We start from the raw sequence: 15,961 nt of genomic DNA on the forward strand, positions 1-15,961 counted from the left end.
TGTATAAAAAATATGCAATATATTAACGCGCGCGCCGGATATAATTAAATTCCATATTAGTATTTTTAGATTCCACCATACTTTGTGGTTTTTTTTATGTGTTTGTGGTAGGTACATTATAAGAGGTTGTGTATTTTATTGTGTACTTTTCCTTTTTACAAAATGACATAAAATACCTACCTACATACAAAGGACGAATTTCGCCGAATTCCTGTTTACATCATGAAAACAATATTTTAAACTTTAGCTAGGAGGTACTAACAAATAGAGATAAATAAAATGTAATGTTATTATTTTCAACATTTATTATAAATAAATAACAAAATATAACATCGTAATTACGTACTGCAACAAATAACACAAGTAGGTTGGTAAAACCCGTCGTTGCCTATCGAATGGCGTTGTGAGAGATGAATTTCTTTGAATTCTATGACGCCGAAATCGTAATCTGCGTATTTTCGCAGAATCTCAGAGCCATCAAACGTTACTCGCGGTTGCCTCGAGTTTCTAGAAGTAGATGAGAGCGAATCTTCTCCACCTTGCGCCGCCCGACTTCTGTATTTAGAGTTTATTAAAGTTACGTGCAGTTTCACATTATCTCTACCGTGATCTTTTTCCATGTAACCTGGAAAAAGTAAAAGTTATTTTACTGAATTTAATACGGCTTGATTCATTTCTCACATTTTTTTCGGTGTGGTTCTTTTAATCAAAAGAAGATACAGACATATTGAGTACAGTACTCAAAATGAGATACAAAAATTCAAGCAATGAAAGACTAGTGTAATCCACATCTCCATATTTTTAGATGTTACTATATCTGTGTCCGAAAAGGTAGCTAACATGAGTTAACATGACCACCATGAGTTTTTATTATATTACATACAAAAATCTATAACTCACCTGCTTTATAAAAGTGACTGACTAAGCTATCGGCCAACTTCTGAATGAGACCAGTGCTGGCTCCCTCTTCCTGCACGCGACCGTACAGCACATCGATTTCTCGCGGGTCGTCGTTCATGTATGACAGACCCTTTAGTCTAATTTTAAAAGGTAAATAATCCTCCAGCATAGGTCTGAAATTAAATATGGATAAAATATAGAGCCACTTTTTTCATAAAAAGTAGCTCTATATTCTCACTTAGTGGCGTGTGGAACTGCTCAGTGGTCATACATTAAAAAAATGAGAATAAAAGGTTAAAAAAAAATTGGAAAAGAGGGTTTGATGGGATAATACACCACTACTTTTTTATCACCGGAAAAATTTTAACAGGTTATGTAGTAATGTGTGAAAAAGATAAAGTAAAAAAAAATTTAAAATTTTTATATAGTTAATTTTTTTATTAAATTTTCTTTAGTCCCTATTTTACGCGTCACAGCTGGGCCACTCCGCTGCTCGTTCATTCAGTAGAGTACTCGTACGCGCTCGCACATTGATCTGTCTGTCTCGCTCACGCCTTGACCACGCTTCCAGTGTTATTATTACTAACTTAGACTATTTTAATGCAACATTTCAAGTAATTTTGAGTTCTAATAAGTGTTTCATTACACTTACGTACTTCTTACATACTTACAAAATAATTTTCTCTTTAGCTTCAGTCAACAATTTTGATGCCAAAAGTCTTTCCTCATTGTCCATCAAACACATAACTCCCAATGTAAGATGTAATTTGTTGGGTTTAATAAATAGTGATTCATCCAATCCTCTTCCTGGACAATCACGAAGTACATTGTTCTGAACGAAAAATAGTATACATATAACATTAGCAAATAGGGATAACAAAGTGATCATGACATACAATTTACAGTAAGCAAAAAGTAAAATTAGTACTGTACTGTACATAAAATAATTAAGTATTTCAGGTAAAATAGCACCTATGTATTTACAACAAGATGTCACAGAAATAAAGTATAATGTTAAGCTTGATGTGCCTATACCTATACCGTGATCTACATTATACCTTAAAAGTTTCAAAGTTATTCATTATATCTGGACTATTCATTGGTATAGATATAAAATGTGTAGGTCTCTGTTTCATTCTTGAAGACATCACTATAATATTTATTCTGCGTCTAGCTGCTTTTACACTCTGAAAATAAAAAAAAAATTAAGTTGTTTGTAGCAAATAAAACTTATTATTATAAAGTTTAAAATAAAATTGTCAGTAAAAATAATGCATTATTAAGTCATAAAAATGGGTTAATTAATTTAATATGAACTATTAAATGTAAAAAAGGAGTGTAATTAATAAATACCGATGCACTTGACCCAAATATGACGATATCTCCAGTTTGGCCCTGTTTAGGTATTTTAATGTCAGTTTTTGTGTCTCTTTCAACTCTACATTTTACTGCCCCTTTTTTGCCAATTATTGCGCCGATATAATGCCTGAAATAAGCAAGGACTATGTCTAAGACTTCAAACACAATATTATTGCAGCATCTAAATACATTATCATAATAAAAAAGGTATAGATATAGTTTCCGGCTGTCAAACAGTTCACAACGTAAATTGAGGTTCCTGATTACAATCGTAAATACACAGTGCTAAAGTGCGCGATTAGTGTCGTATACCACTGAAAACTATAGTTAACTGGTGTAACTTTAACCACAAGTGTTATCTTCGCTGAATATCAGGCGCAAACGAGAAAATTCCGCGTGTGAAATATTTGAGAAATCATCCAACAACACAGTGACATAAAAATCACTTGAAAACTACCCACTTAGCCCCAAACAAAATAAAGAGCGGTGAACGATTTCCGGCCGACTGTCACAGGGTCAGTGTTGCCACAGCAAAACTATTGCCAGGAACAAAATAAATCTACCAAATAGTAGAAATGGACTTGAAAGTGATACTAGCAAAAATGGAAGAAATGAAAACAAAAATTCGTGTTTTTTTGGTTATTTGATAAATTTCTCCAAAAAATGCCCCTATAACAGGTGGTTTTTATTGTTGTGTATTATTTTCTATTGTATTACCTTTGTAAAACCAAAAATTGCATGTCTCTATCCCTATCACAACATTTGCTATGATCGTTTGAACTAAGCCTCTCCGGGCGCGCCATTCAACGCTTCGTTAACAACGAAACTGAAAATGGCTCTAGATTTGTAATTTTGATAAAGACAAGTTAGATTTCAAGTAAAATCAAAAGATTTCGAAGTAAAATAAGCATTTTAGTTAAAATTAAAATTGTCCCTACCTGTAGAGGAGAATAATGTTGTGGTAGGCCTTTGTTCAAACTATCATAGCCAATGTTGTGATAGGGATAGAGACATGCAATTTTTGGTTTTACAAAGGTAATACGATAGAGAATAATACACAACAATAAAAACCACCTGTTATAGGGGCATTTTTTGGAGAAATTTATCAAATAACCAAAAAAACACGAATTTTTAAGCAGATTTTTTTCAAAAAGTATCATTTTTTATTACTTGTTGGCATTTTTTGTGCATTGTATGTATTTTTTTAGTATCGTCTGTTATTTAGCATTATTACAGTTTTTATTTTATCAGGATATACCGCTTAGTTTAAAAGTTATTACGTTTTCTTTACAATAAGTAATTGAAAGAAAAAAAATCTATAAAAAATTAAAAAAAAATACTCAAAAATTTTTTGACCTCTTTTTTGTCGATAAAAATAGGTCTAGTTTCATCTATTTTCATATGTACACTTTAACGTGACTCACACTGTATATTTTCAGGTAAAATAGCATCTATGTATTTCCAACAAGATGCCACAGAAATAAAGTATAATGTTAAGCTTGATGTGCCTATACCTATACCGTGATCTATACCTTAAAAGTTTCAAAGTTATTCATTATATCTGGACTATTCATTGGTATAGATATAAAATGTGTAGGTCTCTGTTTCATTCTTGAAGACATCACTATAATATTTATTCTGCGTCTAGCTGCTTTTACACTCTGAAAAAAAAAATTAAGTTGTTTGTAGCAAATAAAACTTATTATTATAAAGTTCAAAATAAAATTGTCAGTAAAAATAATGCATTATTAAGTCATAAAAATGGGTTAATTAATTTAATATGAACTAATAAATGTAAAAAAGGAGTGTAATTAATAAATACCGATGCACTTGACCCAAATATGACGATATCTCCAGTTTGGCCCTGTTTAGGTATTTTAATGTCAGTTTTTGTGTCTCTTTCAACTCTACATTTTACTGCCCCTTTTTTGCCAATTATTGCGCCGATATAATGCCTGAAATAAGCAAGGACTACGTCTAAGACTTCAAACACAATATTATTGCAGCATCTAAATACATTATCATAACAAAAAAGGTAACTACATAAACATAGTAATTTGTAAAATTTACTTATTAATGATAATGAAAATTTGGTCGGGTTAAGCAAGTATAATTTTTTTAAATATTTTTCATCACATTTAATATAATAACTTACTTAGATACATGAAAACTTGTAGTAAATCGGCTGTTATCTAATAACACAACATCAAAATTGTCATCATCGTCATCAGCATCATTCACATCATCATATGGTACATCTGAAAATAATTAGAAATATTTTAAAAGACCTGCTTCACGGTAGTAAAATAGATCTTTTGATTTTACCTACTTTAATTATTACTATATCTACGTACCTACCTATATCTAGTCTAGATTTGGTGTAAGAAAAAAACTATTAGGTATATAGTTCCAACCGAAAGCACTTTTATGCTCCAATTAAAGATGAATCGGGATAAATCTACGGACACTACCTATCTTATTTAGGATTAAATGAATTATGAAAAACAATCAGCAAGTAAACAACAAACCATTTTCATACAAATCGTGTTCTTGAAAAGATGTTAATTCGGTATTGGAATCATTTATTCGGTAACACCTTCCTTCTATCCATAGCAAATCAGGTTTTAGGATGTCAGTCATAGTTTAATTGAAATTTTCAAAAATTGGAAACGAAGAATAAGCTGGAATACGCCACGGGAATCCCAGTGACAGTCAGTGACAGTGACAGTGACGTAATACGAAGTCGCAAAAAGTTGTCATCTGTCATTGATGTCTGTCAATCTCACAGATATGGATTAGAGTAGATACAGCAAGTTGCTAGTCAAAGCGTGCCATTCCGATATGTCCAAATGGACATACATGGTCGAGTGATGTTCATGTAATCCGATTACAACAATCGGATACGATGATTTTACGAGGACAGTAGTACGAACACGGTAGAGAGAAGAAATTATTTACGGATTGAGAATTGTAATTAACAGCAACGAGTAACAAATATGTAATTAATTAGAATAAAGTAGAAGTAGAAGAATTATAAAACAAGTTAGATCAGTGATCGCGGAAGACAGAGTGCAATGTATAACGTCGAAATATACAAATCAAGAAGTTAGGTCAGTGATCGCAGTATACACTATTACTAGTCTATGTATACGACGGCCGAGATTTTGTCGTTTAGAAATATCTTCAAAACTAGGTACCTGACTTAGCTTTATGAAAGAAAACGTATTGGCAAAACTACGCATTTTTACATTTATTAAAAATAAAAAACTTGAGTAAATAGTCTTTATTTTATGAAACTAGGTCATTTATTTACAAGGATATTTAAAAGTATTGAATTACTAGTAGTACTATTTAACATAATGGAATAACGATCATTACTTTCACAAACATTAGGCACAACAAAAATATTATTTGCAAATTAATAATGTCGGTTGAGAATTGTAGAATAACGTCTACCACTACACAATAGGGTATTTGACACCACCAATCAATTGACGTACTTTTTAAAACTGTCAAAACGACACTCTCCCATAGATTTTGTACGGCAATACTAGCATGTGACGTCACAATTTTATCAACTCAATGAAACTACTTTTTTCAATTATAATGCAACCAAAAATCGTAATTTACAGGTAATTAAAAAATATTTAAGTTTTTAAGACCAGAAACAAGTGTCTTTTTTAAAAAGTTGTGGTTTAGAATTATTGGCGAATGGTGTCAAATACCCAATTATTTTAATTCACTTCAATCTACTACTAGTCTGACTGACTAGCTATAAATTTAACAAAATATCAGTTTTATCGGGATTAATTAATTTTCGAATCGAGTCACACGATATCATTCGATGACTTTGCGAATGCAGTACGATGATACGATTACTTTTACGTTGCGGCAATCACTAAAATTCGCTAAAATGACACTAATGACGTTTAAAAAGTGGCACGCTCGGCTTCATACAATTTTTGACACATGCTGCATCTATCCATATCTGTGGTCAATCTGGTATGTCGCTTTTTTTTCTTTTGCAGGAAAAGGCCATTACGATAAGCCGTATGTAAAAAAATATTAAGACTGGGTTGTATCCCAGTCTTAATATTTTTTTACATACGGCTTTCAGCTCCTTGAAAAAATCGTTTTGCCTAAGGCGGGATTCGAACCCAGAGCCCCGATTACGGTAACTTTTAACGTTTCAAAACAGCTGACGTCTGTTGGTCAAAACAGCTGACGTACGCTGTTTTGATCATTGCGCTGACCAATCGTATCGCAGAATCGATGAAGCGCGTCTGGATTGGAAACGTTAAAAGTACAAACAAAAAACGCGCTGAGCTTAAACAGTACAAGAATTGCCGTAGTGAAGTGATTTCTGCACAGTACTTACACCAGTACACCAATATTTATATACCTAAGATAATTTATTTTTAGAGCCAGTTACTGATAATTTTCTGGGTAAATAAATTTTGCAGTGCAGCGCAACTACCTACCTAGTTACGTAAATCGAAACGGTATTTTTTGTTCAGTATTATTAAGTAAATATGTAGTTCTCAACTGACTGATATGAGCTGACGTTGACTGACAGCTGACTGTTTTGACCAATCGCATCGCAGAATCGAAGAAGCGTGTCTGGATTGTAGACGCTAAATATTACCGTAATCGGGGCTCTGGGTCCATAAAGTTAATATTAACTTTATGTCTGGGTCCGAATCCCGCCTTAGGCAAATCGATTTTTTTCAAGGAGCTGAAAGCCGTACCAATCGTATCGCAGAATCGATGAAGCGCGTCTGGATTGGAGACGTTAAAAATTACCGTAATCGGGGCTCAGGACCTTTCTCTTGCTTTCAGCTTCGTCCAAAAGTTTTTTGGTAATAATTATTACGGCAAAAATATTTTTATGGCCAAGTAACGTCACTAGTGATAATAGTGAGGTGCAATGATTAGTTCGATGAATTAATAATTTTGAAGAAAAGTTCACTGTAAAAGTTAAAACTATTGTTGACTGATCAAATAAAGCCGGGTCTCCAGCGCGTGTATTGCCCTGCAATCAACAAAAACATTCAATATTATTTTGTACGCAATTTGTAGGGCAAAAAACGTGCTGAGCTTAAACTACAAGAATTGCCGTAGTGAAGTGATTTCTGCACAGTACTTACACCAGTACACCAATATTTATATACCTAAGATAATTAATTTTTAGAGCCAGTTACTGATAATTTTCTGGGTAAATAAATTTTGCAGTGCAGCGCAACTACCTTTAGTTACGTAAATCGAAACAGTTTTAAATTTTTTGTTCAGTATTATTAAGTAAATAGTTCTCAACTAACTGATATGTGAGATAAGCTTATCTTAAATGTTCAATAACATAACTGGTTCGTTACCTTATTATTAGTTACATTCATTCATAATACCTACGTTGTTGTTAGTGTATGATTTATTTTAAATAAAAAGTGCTAACTTAAATTAGAAAAATGAGTAAACCAGATTTTCGGAGGTCTACAAGTACTTATTATAGTACAAATTACCAATATACATTCGTTCAAAATAAAGAAAACGGTAAGTTATTATGACCTATTTTAGTTGTTGTGTTGATCTAACTTCAAAATCAGAACAAACTAGGATGTGGTAGCTACGAGTGTGGCGCCGATCATGGCTCCGATGCGCACCTTGACAGGGTCGACCTCGACCTCATATTTTGTTTCGAGCCCCTGTTTATAATGGTGCAAATACCATATTATGTAGGAAATTGGTCAAGACTAAGACGTGATAGTGTGAACACCATCTCGGTTGCTTTCTCCTTCCCCCACCCGTGCGTCGCCCATACTTCGGTGTGCGGGCTAGCGTTTCGACTTGGACAAAATTCCGCATAGAAATCTTATGCAAAAATCTCACCTAAAATCTAAAAAATAAGTCCAATGTTTAAATGACCATTCGGGATAGGATGACACCACGATGACACCGTGATAGAGATTGCAACCCGGTATGTTACTCAACCCGGCCGGGCCCGGTTGCATTCGTCGCCAACCCGGCCGGGCCCGGCGGACCCGGCCGGGTTGTGTGTTACCAATGAAAACTTTAAAGTATTTTATGAAAATTTTCTATACGTGTTCCTTTTAATTGCCCGCAACTTTAAGGCTATGCTAAGAATAAAAACTAGTTAAAATGTCTTAAGAACAAGATTGTGTTCCTAATCGCATATTTTCGAAGATACTTATATCAATCTTATTATTAGTTTGTTCCAAAATTGACACCCAGTTCTTTCATGCAGTCTTTAAGTAGGTACATAATTTATTGATAAGTTATTTATCTTTATTAAAGTAATGTAAATAATTTATTTATTTAAGTAAAAATACACGGTTTTACATGGTTATTTAACTATGGCGAATTATTTTATGCGTTCAAGGTAGAATCAAATGACGGCGCATGATTGGGAAAGTCGACCCCGCGTAACGGAATATGGTGAGGCAGAAGAGAGGGAATTATTTTAATATGAAAAAATAAGTAAAAAAAAATTGATGAATGATGAATTTTTTATCTTAATATCCTAGGGTTACAGGATATTATCAGGAGCACGTTGTATATGAATGGAAAAAGACAATGACTCAATACCTAAGTCATAAAATCACACTTAATACAGAATTGAGTACTTTACATGAACGGAAAAGTAACATTAGTATTAGTAATTATTCCTTTTTTATAAGTTTATACAAATAACGCAGCTTAAAATACCAAACAAAACAACTTTGATAGATAGATAAACTTTGTTAGATTTAGAAAAAGTCATAACAACTTTGATACCGAGATTTGCGAGATCGAATCAGAAATGAGGAGATCCGTAAACGAACCAAAGTCGCTGACATCTTAACCCGACGTATTAGCAAGCTGAAGTGGCAATGGGCAGAGCCCCGATTACGGTAACTTTTAACGTCTACAATCCAGACGCGTTTCTGATTCTGCGATACGATTGGTCAAAACAGCTGACGTACGCTGTTGAACGACCAATCGTATCGCAGAATCGAGAAGCGTGTCTGGATTGTTGACGTTAAAAATTACCGTAATCGGGGCTCAGGGCACATAGTACGCAGAACTGACGGCCGATGGGGCAGAAAGGTTCTGGAATGGAGGCCGCGTACCGGAAAACGCAGCGTGGGACGTCCACCTACAAGGTGGACCGACGACATCGTAAAGGTAGCAGGGAAGCGCTGGACGCAGGCCGCTACCAATCGATCAACATGGAAAGCATTGGGGGATGCCTATGTTCAGCAGTGGACGTCCTGTGGCTGAAATGATGATGATGATGAAGAANGTCAAGACTAAGACGTGATAGTGTGAACACCATCTCGGTTGCTTTCTCCTTCCCCCACCCGTGGGTCGCACAGTGGATCGAAATTGCTATAAAGTGGACATAGGGATTTTTTCCGGAAAATCGAATTTTATAAATTGCCAATCGATAGTCCTTTGCTCACTCATCACGACATGTTATATCACATTTTTCTCTAAACCTGATACTTTAGTTAAAAAAAATAATAATTTGTGTTTTTTTTTGTATGAAACGAGACATAAAGTACTAATTTTCTCCGAAGACCTGCTAGATCGTGACTTGAAACAACCTAGGTCGGTATAACTGCATTATTTACTAATATTCTAAGCTATTTCCAGCTGCTCCAAACTGCAACTTGGCCTGTTAAACGATTCCGAAAAAAATTTAAAATTGACTCTTCTTGTAATTGTATTTTGGTCCTTTTTTTAGAAAAAGCGTCGATTACGGTACTAGAAAGTGATTTTATCGTTAGGTGACATTGTTATCTATTCAAACCCTTTCTTTCCTATCAGCACAAATGACTTTAAAACAACAATGAAGTTATATATACCTCGTAATTAACGTGTTTTGCGAATAAGCAGATAATGGTCAGGGGTGGGGGTAAAAAACAGATAAGGATTGTTTATTTTTTTTTTTAATTTAGTTTGGGCTGTGTAACGTCACCAGTAAAATTCAACTTTAAATGCCTTTTTAACATGTAATTACAATGGAAGCTATTGTGAATAATATAGATTTGTTCCTAGTCTTAAGAAATACGTTTGAACCTTTGATAGACAGTGAGGAACTTTATAATCACCTTTTGCAGAAAATGGTACATTTGACAGAAGAAAACAGTGTTAAGTTAAAAAAGTTTTGCCGGAATTTTTGTAGTTACTAATCTTTTAATGGACAATGGACAAATTGTCATCTATCTCTTCCCCAATTTTTAAGAAGAAACAGTGATTGGCTTGAACCTTCAATTAACTGATGGGTCATTATTAAGTAAAAATCCACGGTTTTACATGGTTATTTAACTATGGCGAATTATTTTATGCGTTCAAGGTAGAATCAGATGACGGCGCATGATTGGGAAAGTCGTCCCCGTGTAACGGAATATGGTGAGGCAGAAGAGAGGGAATTATTTTAATATGAAAAAATAAGTAAAAAAAAAATTGATGAATGATGAATTTTTGATCTTAATATCCTAGGGTTACAGGATATTGTCAGGAGCACGTTGTATAAGAATGGAAAAAGACAATGACTCAATACTCAAGTCATAAAATCACACTTAATACAGAATTGAGTATTTTACATGAACGGAATACCAAACAAAACAACTTTGATAGATAGATAAACTTTGGAGATTTAGAAAAAGTCATAACAACTTTGATAGATAAATAAACTTTGGTAGATTTGGTATAAATAAGACAAATTGTTTCACCTACCGGGTCCGGTGACCGGGCCCGGTAAGAATGGCCGGGCCCGGTGGGTGCCTAAAAGGGTACCGGGCCCGGCCGGGCCCTGGGAGGGGGAGGAGGGATTGCAACCCGGCCCGGAGCGGGCCGGGTTGCAATCCCTACACCGTGATAAATCCTATCGAAGATTTTAGACCATAAAATGTATGGGCTTATCGCATTTAATCGATAAAATGGCACGATAAAAACTTATCGCGGCACGCATCCTAGGCCTACAGGTCACTACAGATAGGTCCCCATTACGTGCTCTGTGGGTCCTTAGAAACCGTACCTAATAAACTTTTACTTAATATTACTTTATAAAAACAGAGGACTTTATGCCGTTTGTAGATGTCCGTTTTTCACTGGTCGACGGACCATCAAAAAACGGATATTAATATTATCCTTTGTTTTGTTTGTTGAAAATTTTCTAGCCGGGCCGGACCTATGTCCGAAGCATGTGCACACTGGTGCCCACGTTCTTTATAAACCATACGTGCTATGTGCCATACACCATTGCACCACCGCTAAATCCGGCGAAAAAATCGGGCTGTAGTCCGGCGAAAAAACGGATGTTTACAAGTGGGCCTAACGAAAGAAAAAGCCGTGTGAAGATTACGTTTACGAATGATTAGGCAGCATAGTTTTTTTATCTTAGCCAGTTCCAGTAGGAACGAGTGAAAAAATCTACTCTGCGAAAACTTGTCAAACAAATGTCAAAGCAAGCAAACAAATCTTGAAGATGAAGAAGTTTTTGTAAAAATGTTTGTTTAGTTCTAAGTAAATATGCACGTGATGTGATTCATCTCCCGTAAGCTAACACAACTTGCATTTGCCTTCCGCCATGTAAACCCTTAGTTATGTTACGCACATAAAATACGTAAGTGAATTTGGTGTTACACCAATCTTAAAAAGTATAGGATAGAATTAGATACTCTTAAAATTAGAGATTCCTGTCTTTTCAATAAATTCCTAATATAAACTTAAAGTATTAGGTGTAATGCATACTTTTAAAATACACATCAAACAGTTGCATGAAGCTACCCAAACAAACTTAATCTAATTATCATTTTCTGTTACAGATGGAACTAAAATGCGAGGATCCCGGAGAGTAGTTACATTCTGCATTTTAACAACAATAATGCCTACAATACTTATTGTTCTGCCCTTGTATTTACGGAATATTAAGTATGCAGATGTACTGTATAAGATATCCGACTCTGATGTGATACAAATACACAAAGGGCAGTCGTCGATATTTTGTGCTAAACATTCCTTGAAAATGAATACTTCTTTCAATGCATTCCAAATGAGAGGGAGACCTGAATTATCAGATAGGAAGAAACATATTAGGCTAAGAAAGTCTATGACATTGCCTGATGACACTTTAGAATATTGGGGATTTTATTTGTTCAAAGGTGCAACTGTAGAACTTAAAGCATGTTCCCGACATGAAGGTTCTAAAATACTTGTTGTGAAAGGAGAAAAAATACTTGATACCTGTGGAATATTAGAAGGAAATGGTTATAAGAAATCCCCTTCATTTATAGAAAACAAACATGTTTTAGTGACACTTGAAAATCCTCATGTAAAACAAGAAAATGTGTCTGATAAAATTATAAAACCAGTCAAAGAAAATGATGGTTTTAACAATTCAAGTAATGAGCCTAATATTAGAATAGAAAATAATATTATTGATAATGGAATGTTAGATGAAGCACCAAAATTGAATATTGACATAATGGATAAATTCCAGGATTTGGAAGTAAACATAACTTCTGAGGACAGGAAGCGGAAAAGAAGAGATGTAAAAAGATCAACATTACATAACCCAAACACTGTACTAGATGCTGGAGTTAACCATGGAGGAAATGCTTTTAATAATACTGTTAATACACCACAGGAGAGTGCAATATCAAGTTTTGAAAACAGCTTGCATGAATGCTACCATGATAACATGTTGATGAACAATTACTTTCCCTACTCCATACAGTGCAATAGCACAAAATATTTAGAAAAAACTACAACCCTAAAAGTAACACATCAAGTTTTAGAAGATGGTTATTACTATTATATATTTTATAGTGATAATGATATTGTAATGAATGATATTCATGCAATTTTTGACATATACAAGCCAACATTTCAATACATAAATATGTCTGACTCTAAGATATGTGTAAACAGAACTGAATGTGAATTTGATGTTGGATTATTTAGTGATGAATTAGTTATTGTTGAAGTCCCTACCAAAGATGGGTTGAAGAATGATGATGAATCTTCCATTTTAGTATCTATATGCCATCCACGGATGACTGTATACATATTTTTTCCAATTTCAGTCTTGTTACTGATATTATTATTTGCATTTTTATGATATATACTGAAAGTAACATTCCATTATTTTTTAATTAAAATGAACTTTACCAAAAGTGTGATATTATTTTACTAAAGGCAGCTATAAGAGTTATAAGTATATTATACAATACTTTTTATAGTGTAAGATTAATGTAAAAAATGTGTTACAAACTAACATGATTTAAAAATTGTAATTGTGCCTGTAGATATTATGACATTGCATTGTTGTCTATGTGTGTAGTAATTTCTATTATATTCATTGTTGTGTTAAATCGTTTTATGGTATTAAAAGTTTATCCTAGCCATTACATTCAGCTTTTTTTATTCTGTTTGGTAGTACAGTTTTTTATAGTACTTTATTAAATTACAATAGTTACCACATGTAAAACTAGTGACAGCAATAAAATAAGTAATAGATACCATTGTACTATGATGGGTACCTACCACCAGGCATCTGATATCCCACCAAAAAGATTTTCATGTAAAATGGTGCCAACAAGGCCCAAGATCTCATGTAGAGCTTTTAATTCTACACCTTCCTTAGTCAAAAAATATTAATAGTACATTTTAAATAGTAATTTTATTTAAATATCCTTAAATGCGCCATCTAGTGCCAAACTTTGTACTATAATGGGTTAACCACCAGATATCGTTAACCCACCAAAACATTTCCATGTGAAAAATGATTCCAAGAATAGAGAGCCAAGCTTCTTCTAACTGGCTATGGTGGCCAAAAAATAAATGTGATAAAAACATTTCCATTAATATACAGGGTGGCCAAAACAGTGAGGCCTAAAAGAAAAATTTAGATTCCTTATATCAAGGTGTACCTAAATCACCCCCATGTACATAGAGAAAAGTAATACATAGGAAACCCATGTATACTTAGTTTAGGAGGGAGATAGAGTTAATTTTGTGACATTTTAAAATTTTATGACCTAGTAGGCTTTAAACATTTTTATCTTTTTTTTGGGTTGACTTTTTTCAGATTTATTTTTTTCGACAATTTGTTATAAATTGCAGATGTTTGAAAAAAATAATCACCTTCTGGCTCTCTATTTTCTCTCTATTTTCCTAAGTCTGTCACTATAACAATCATGTTAATAGCATTACTGTATTCCGGCATTTGGAGGTAGGAAACCATAGAATCCTTTGTAGTTGAAGTTCCCTTCCACCTTCAGCCTAATCATCAGTTTCCGGGTATTTCGCCGAAACAGTAAATTTTCTGTGTCCAGGCAGGCGAACACATGTTTTTTTATATTTATATGTATAAAACTATTTTTATGGGAAAGTTAATCAAACGTTTTATTTGTTTTTGCTATTACAATAGCAGAAACTACAAATAATACCGTAGAAAAACTTAATCAAAAGTGTCGCCTACGCCTTACGCCGCCACTGGCCAAAACAGTGAGGCCTAAAAGAAAAATTTAGATTTCTTACATCAAGGTGTACCTAAATCACCCCCATGTATACTTAGTTTAGGAGGGAGATAGAGTTAATTTTGTGACATTTTAAAATTTTATGACAGTAGGCTTAAAACATTTTTATCTTTTTTTTGGGTTGACTTTTTTCAGATTTATTTTTTTCGACTGGAATATATCACGGAATTTAAAGCTGATTGTTTTTATACCATTAGATTAAATATCAGACTATATCTTGCAATTAAAAATGTTTGCATATATTAAGGTATAATTGAGAAAAGAAATAAAAACAAAAATAACTAAAATCATTTTTCCTAATCAACTGAATGCGTTTACGAAGCACTTAATACGCTTATTACGTGTAGTTTTAAGAGCTCTATGAAGTATTATAACAATTCTGAATTAAATGTTATTAGTTAACGAGTGAGAATATTTTTGCATAACTTTTAAGTAAAAAAATAGGTAACTTTGAATTTTTATACCGCGAAAACTACTTGGAATTTTCAAACGGGAGTTTTACTATCATGTTTGTATAACTGAGCTCTATACGGTTCATCAAATAAATGAGAATGTCCGATTATACAGTCTCATAACATACTGTGCCCAGTGCCGGATTAAGCCAGCGCGGGGCCTGTAGCAAATTTCTATCAAGGGGCCCTTGTATTCTGTGCCCTTGGTTTGCTTTAGGTTCTCAAGTTTAGGGTATTAAATGAAACAAAACTGTTACAAATGAACTTTTCTTCATTTAATGTGGGAAAATTTAGAGATAACACTTTCAATATCAACTTCTTTAAGCAAATCATGCTCTATATTCAACAAAGTAAGATGATTAAGACGTTCTTGTCCCATCGTGTTCTTTGATTCATTTTTAATACGTTTTAATGTTGAAAAAGAACGTTCGCCACTGCAGTTAGTGATCATGAGAGACATGTAAATGCGCAAGGCAATTTCTAAGTTTGGAAAACACAATTCTAAAGAATTATTTATTAAAAGTTTTTTAAAATGATTAGTTTTTCAAAAGTTGTTTGTAAAATGATCTTTTGTCATACGTTTTTTGTTAAATAATAGTAAACCTCATTTTTTAATTAACCGCTTTTTTACTTGAGACTCTAAAACACCTTGCTCTTAATCTACCGTCACTAGCTTTCAATAATCTCGAAACATGATCGATATAATAA

General features: G+C 33.6%; 2 protein-coding genes across 3 annotated transcripts; one reads left to right on the forward strand and one right to left on the reverse strand.

Moving 5' to 3' along the window:
* Window positions 1–290: 290 nt before the first annotated feature.
* Window positions 291–4,965, reverse strand: LOC114354576 (activating signal cointegrator 1 complex subunit 1). Its single transcript, XM_028307024.1, has 7 exons — window positions 4,788–4,965; window positions 4,415–4,517; window positions 4,082–4,214; window positions 3,792–3,920; window positions 1,572–1,732; window positions 901–1,073; window positions 291–625 (listed from the first exon to the last, which is right to left on the reverse strand). Exons 1-7 carry the CDS (start codon window positions 4,897–4,899, stop codon window positions 339–341), a joined length of 1,098 nt encoding a protein of 365 aa, XP_028162825.1. The 5' UTR covers window positions 4,900–4,965; the 3' UTR covers window positions 291–338.
* Window positions 4,966–7,613: 2,648 nt separating this feature from the next.
* On the forward strand, window positions 7,614–13,895 carry LOC114354571 (uncharacterized). Of its 2 annotated transcripts, none has more exons than XM_028307017.1 (2): window positions 7,614–7,806; window positions 12,087–13,895. In XM_028307017.1, the coding sequence occupies exons 1-2, from the start codon at window positions 7,722–7,724 to the stop codon at window positions 13,379–13,381; spliced, it is 1,380 nt and encodes a 459-aa protein (XP_028162818.1). In that variant the 5' UTR covers window positions 7,614–7,721; the 3' UTR covers window positions 13,382–13,895. The 2 variants fall into 2 exon arrangements, with proteins under 2 accessions (XP_028162818.1, XP_028162819.1); XM_028307018.1 differs by lacking the exon at window positions 7,614–7,806 and adding an exon at window positions 11,707–11,884.
* The last annotated feature ends 2,066 nt before the right edge of the window (window positions 13,896–15,961 follow it).

This window comes from Ostrinia furnacalis, unplaced genomic scaffold, assembly GCF_004193835.3.
Source record: "Ostrinia furnacalis isolate ACB-3 unplaced genomic scaffold, ASM419383v2 OfSCF2054, whole genome shotgun sequence".
In the NCBI taxonomy this organism is placed as follows: domain Eukaryota; kingdom Metazoa; phylum Arthropoda; class Insecta; order Lepidoptera; family Crambidae; genus Ostrinia; species Ostrinia furnacalis.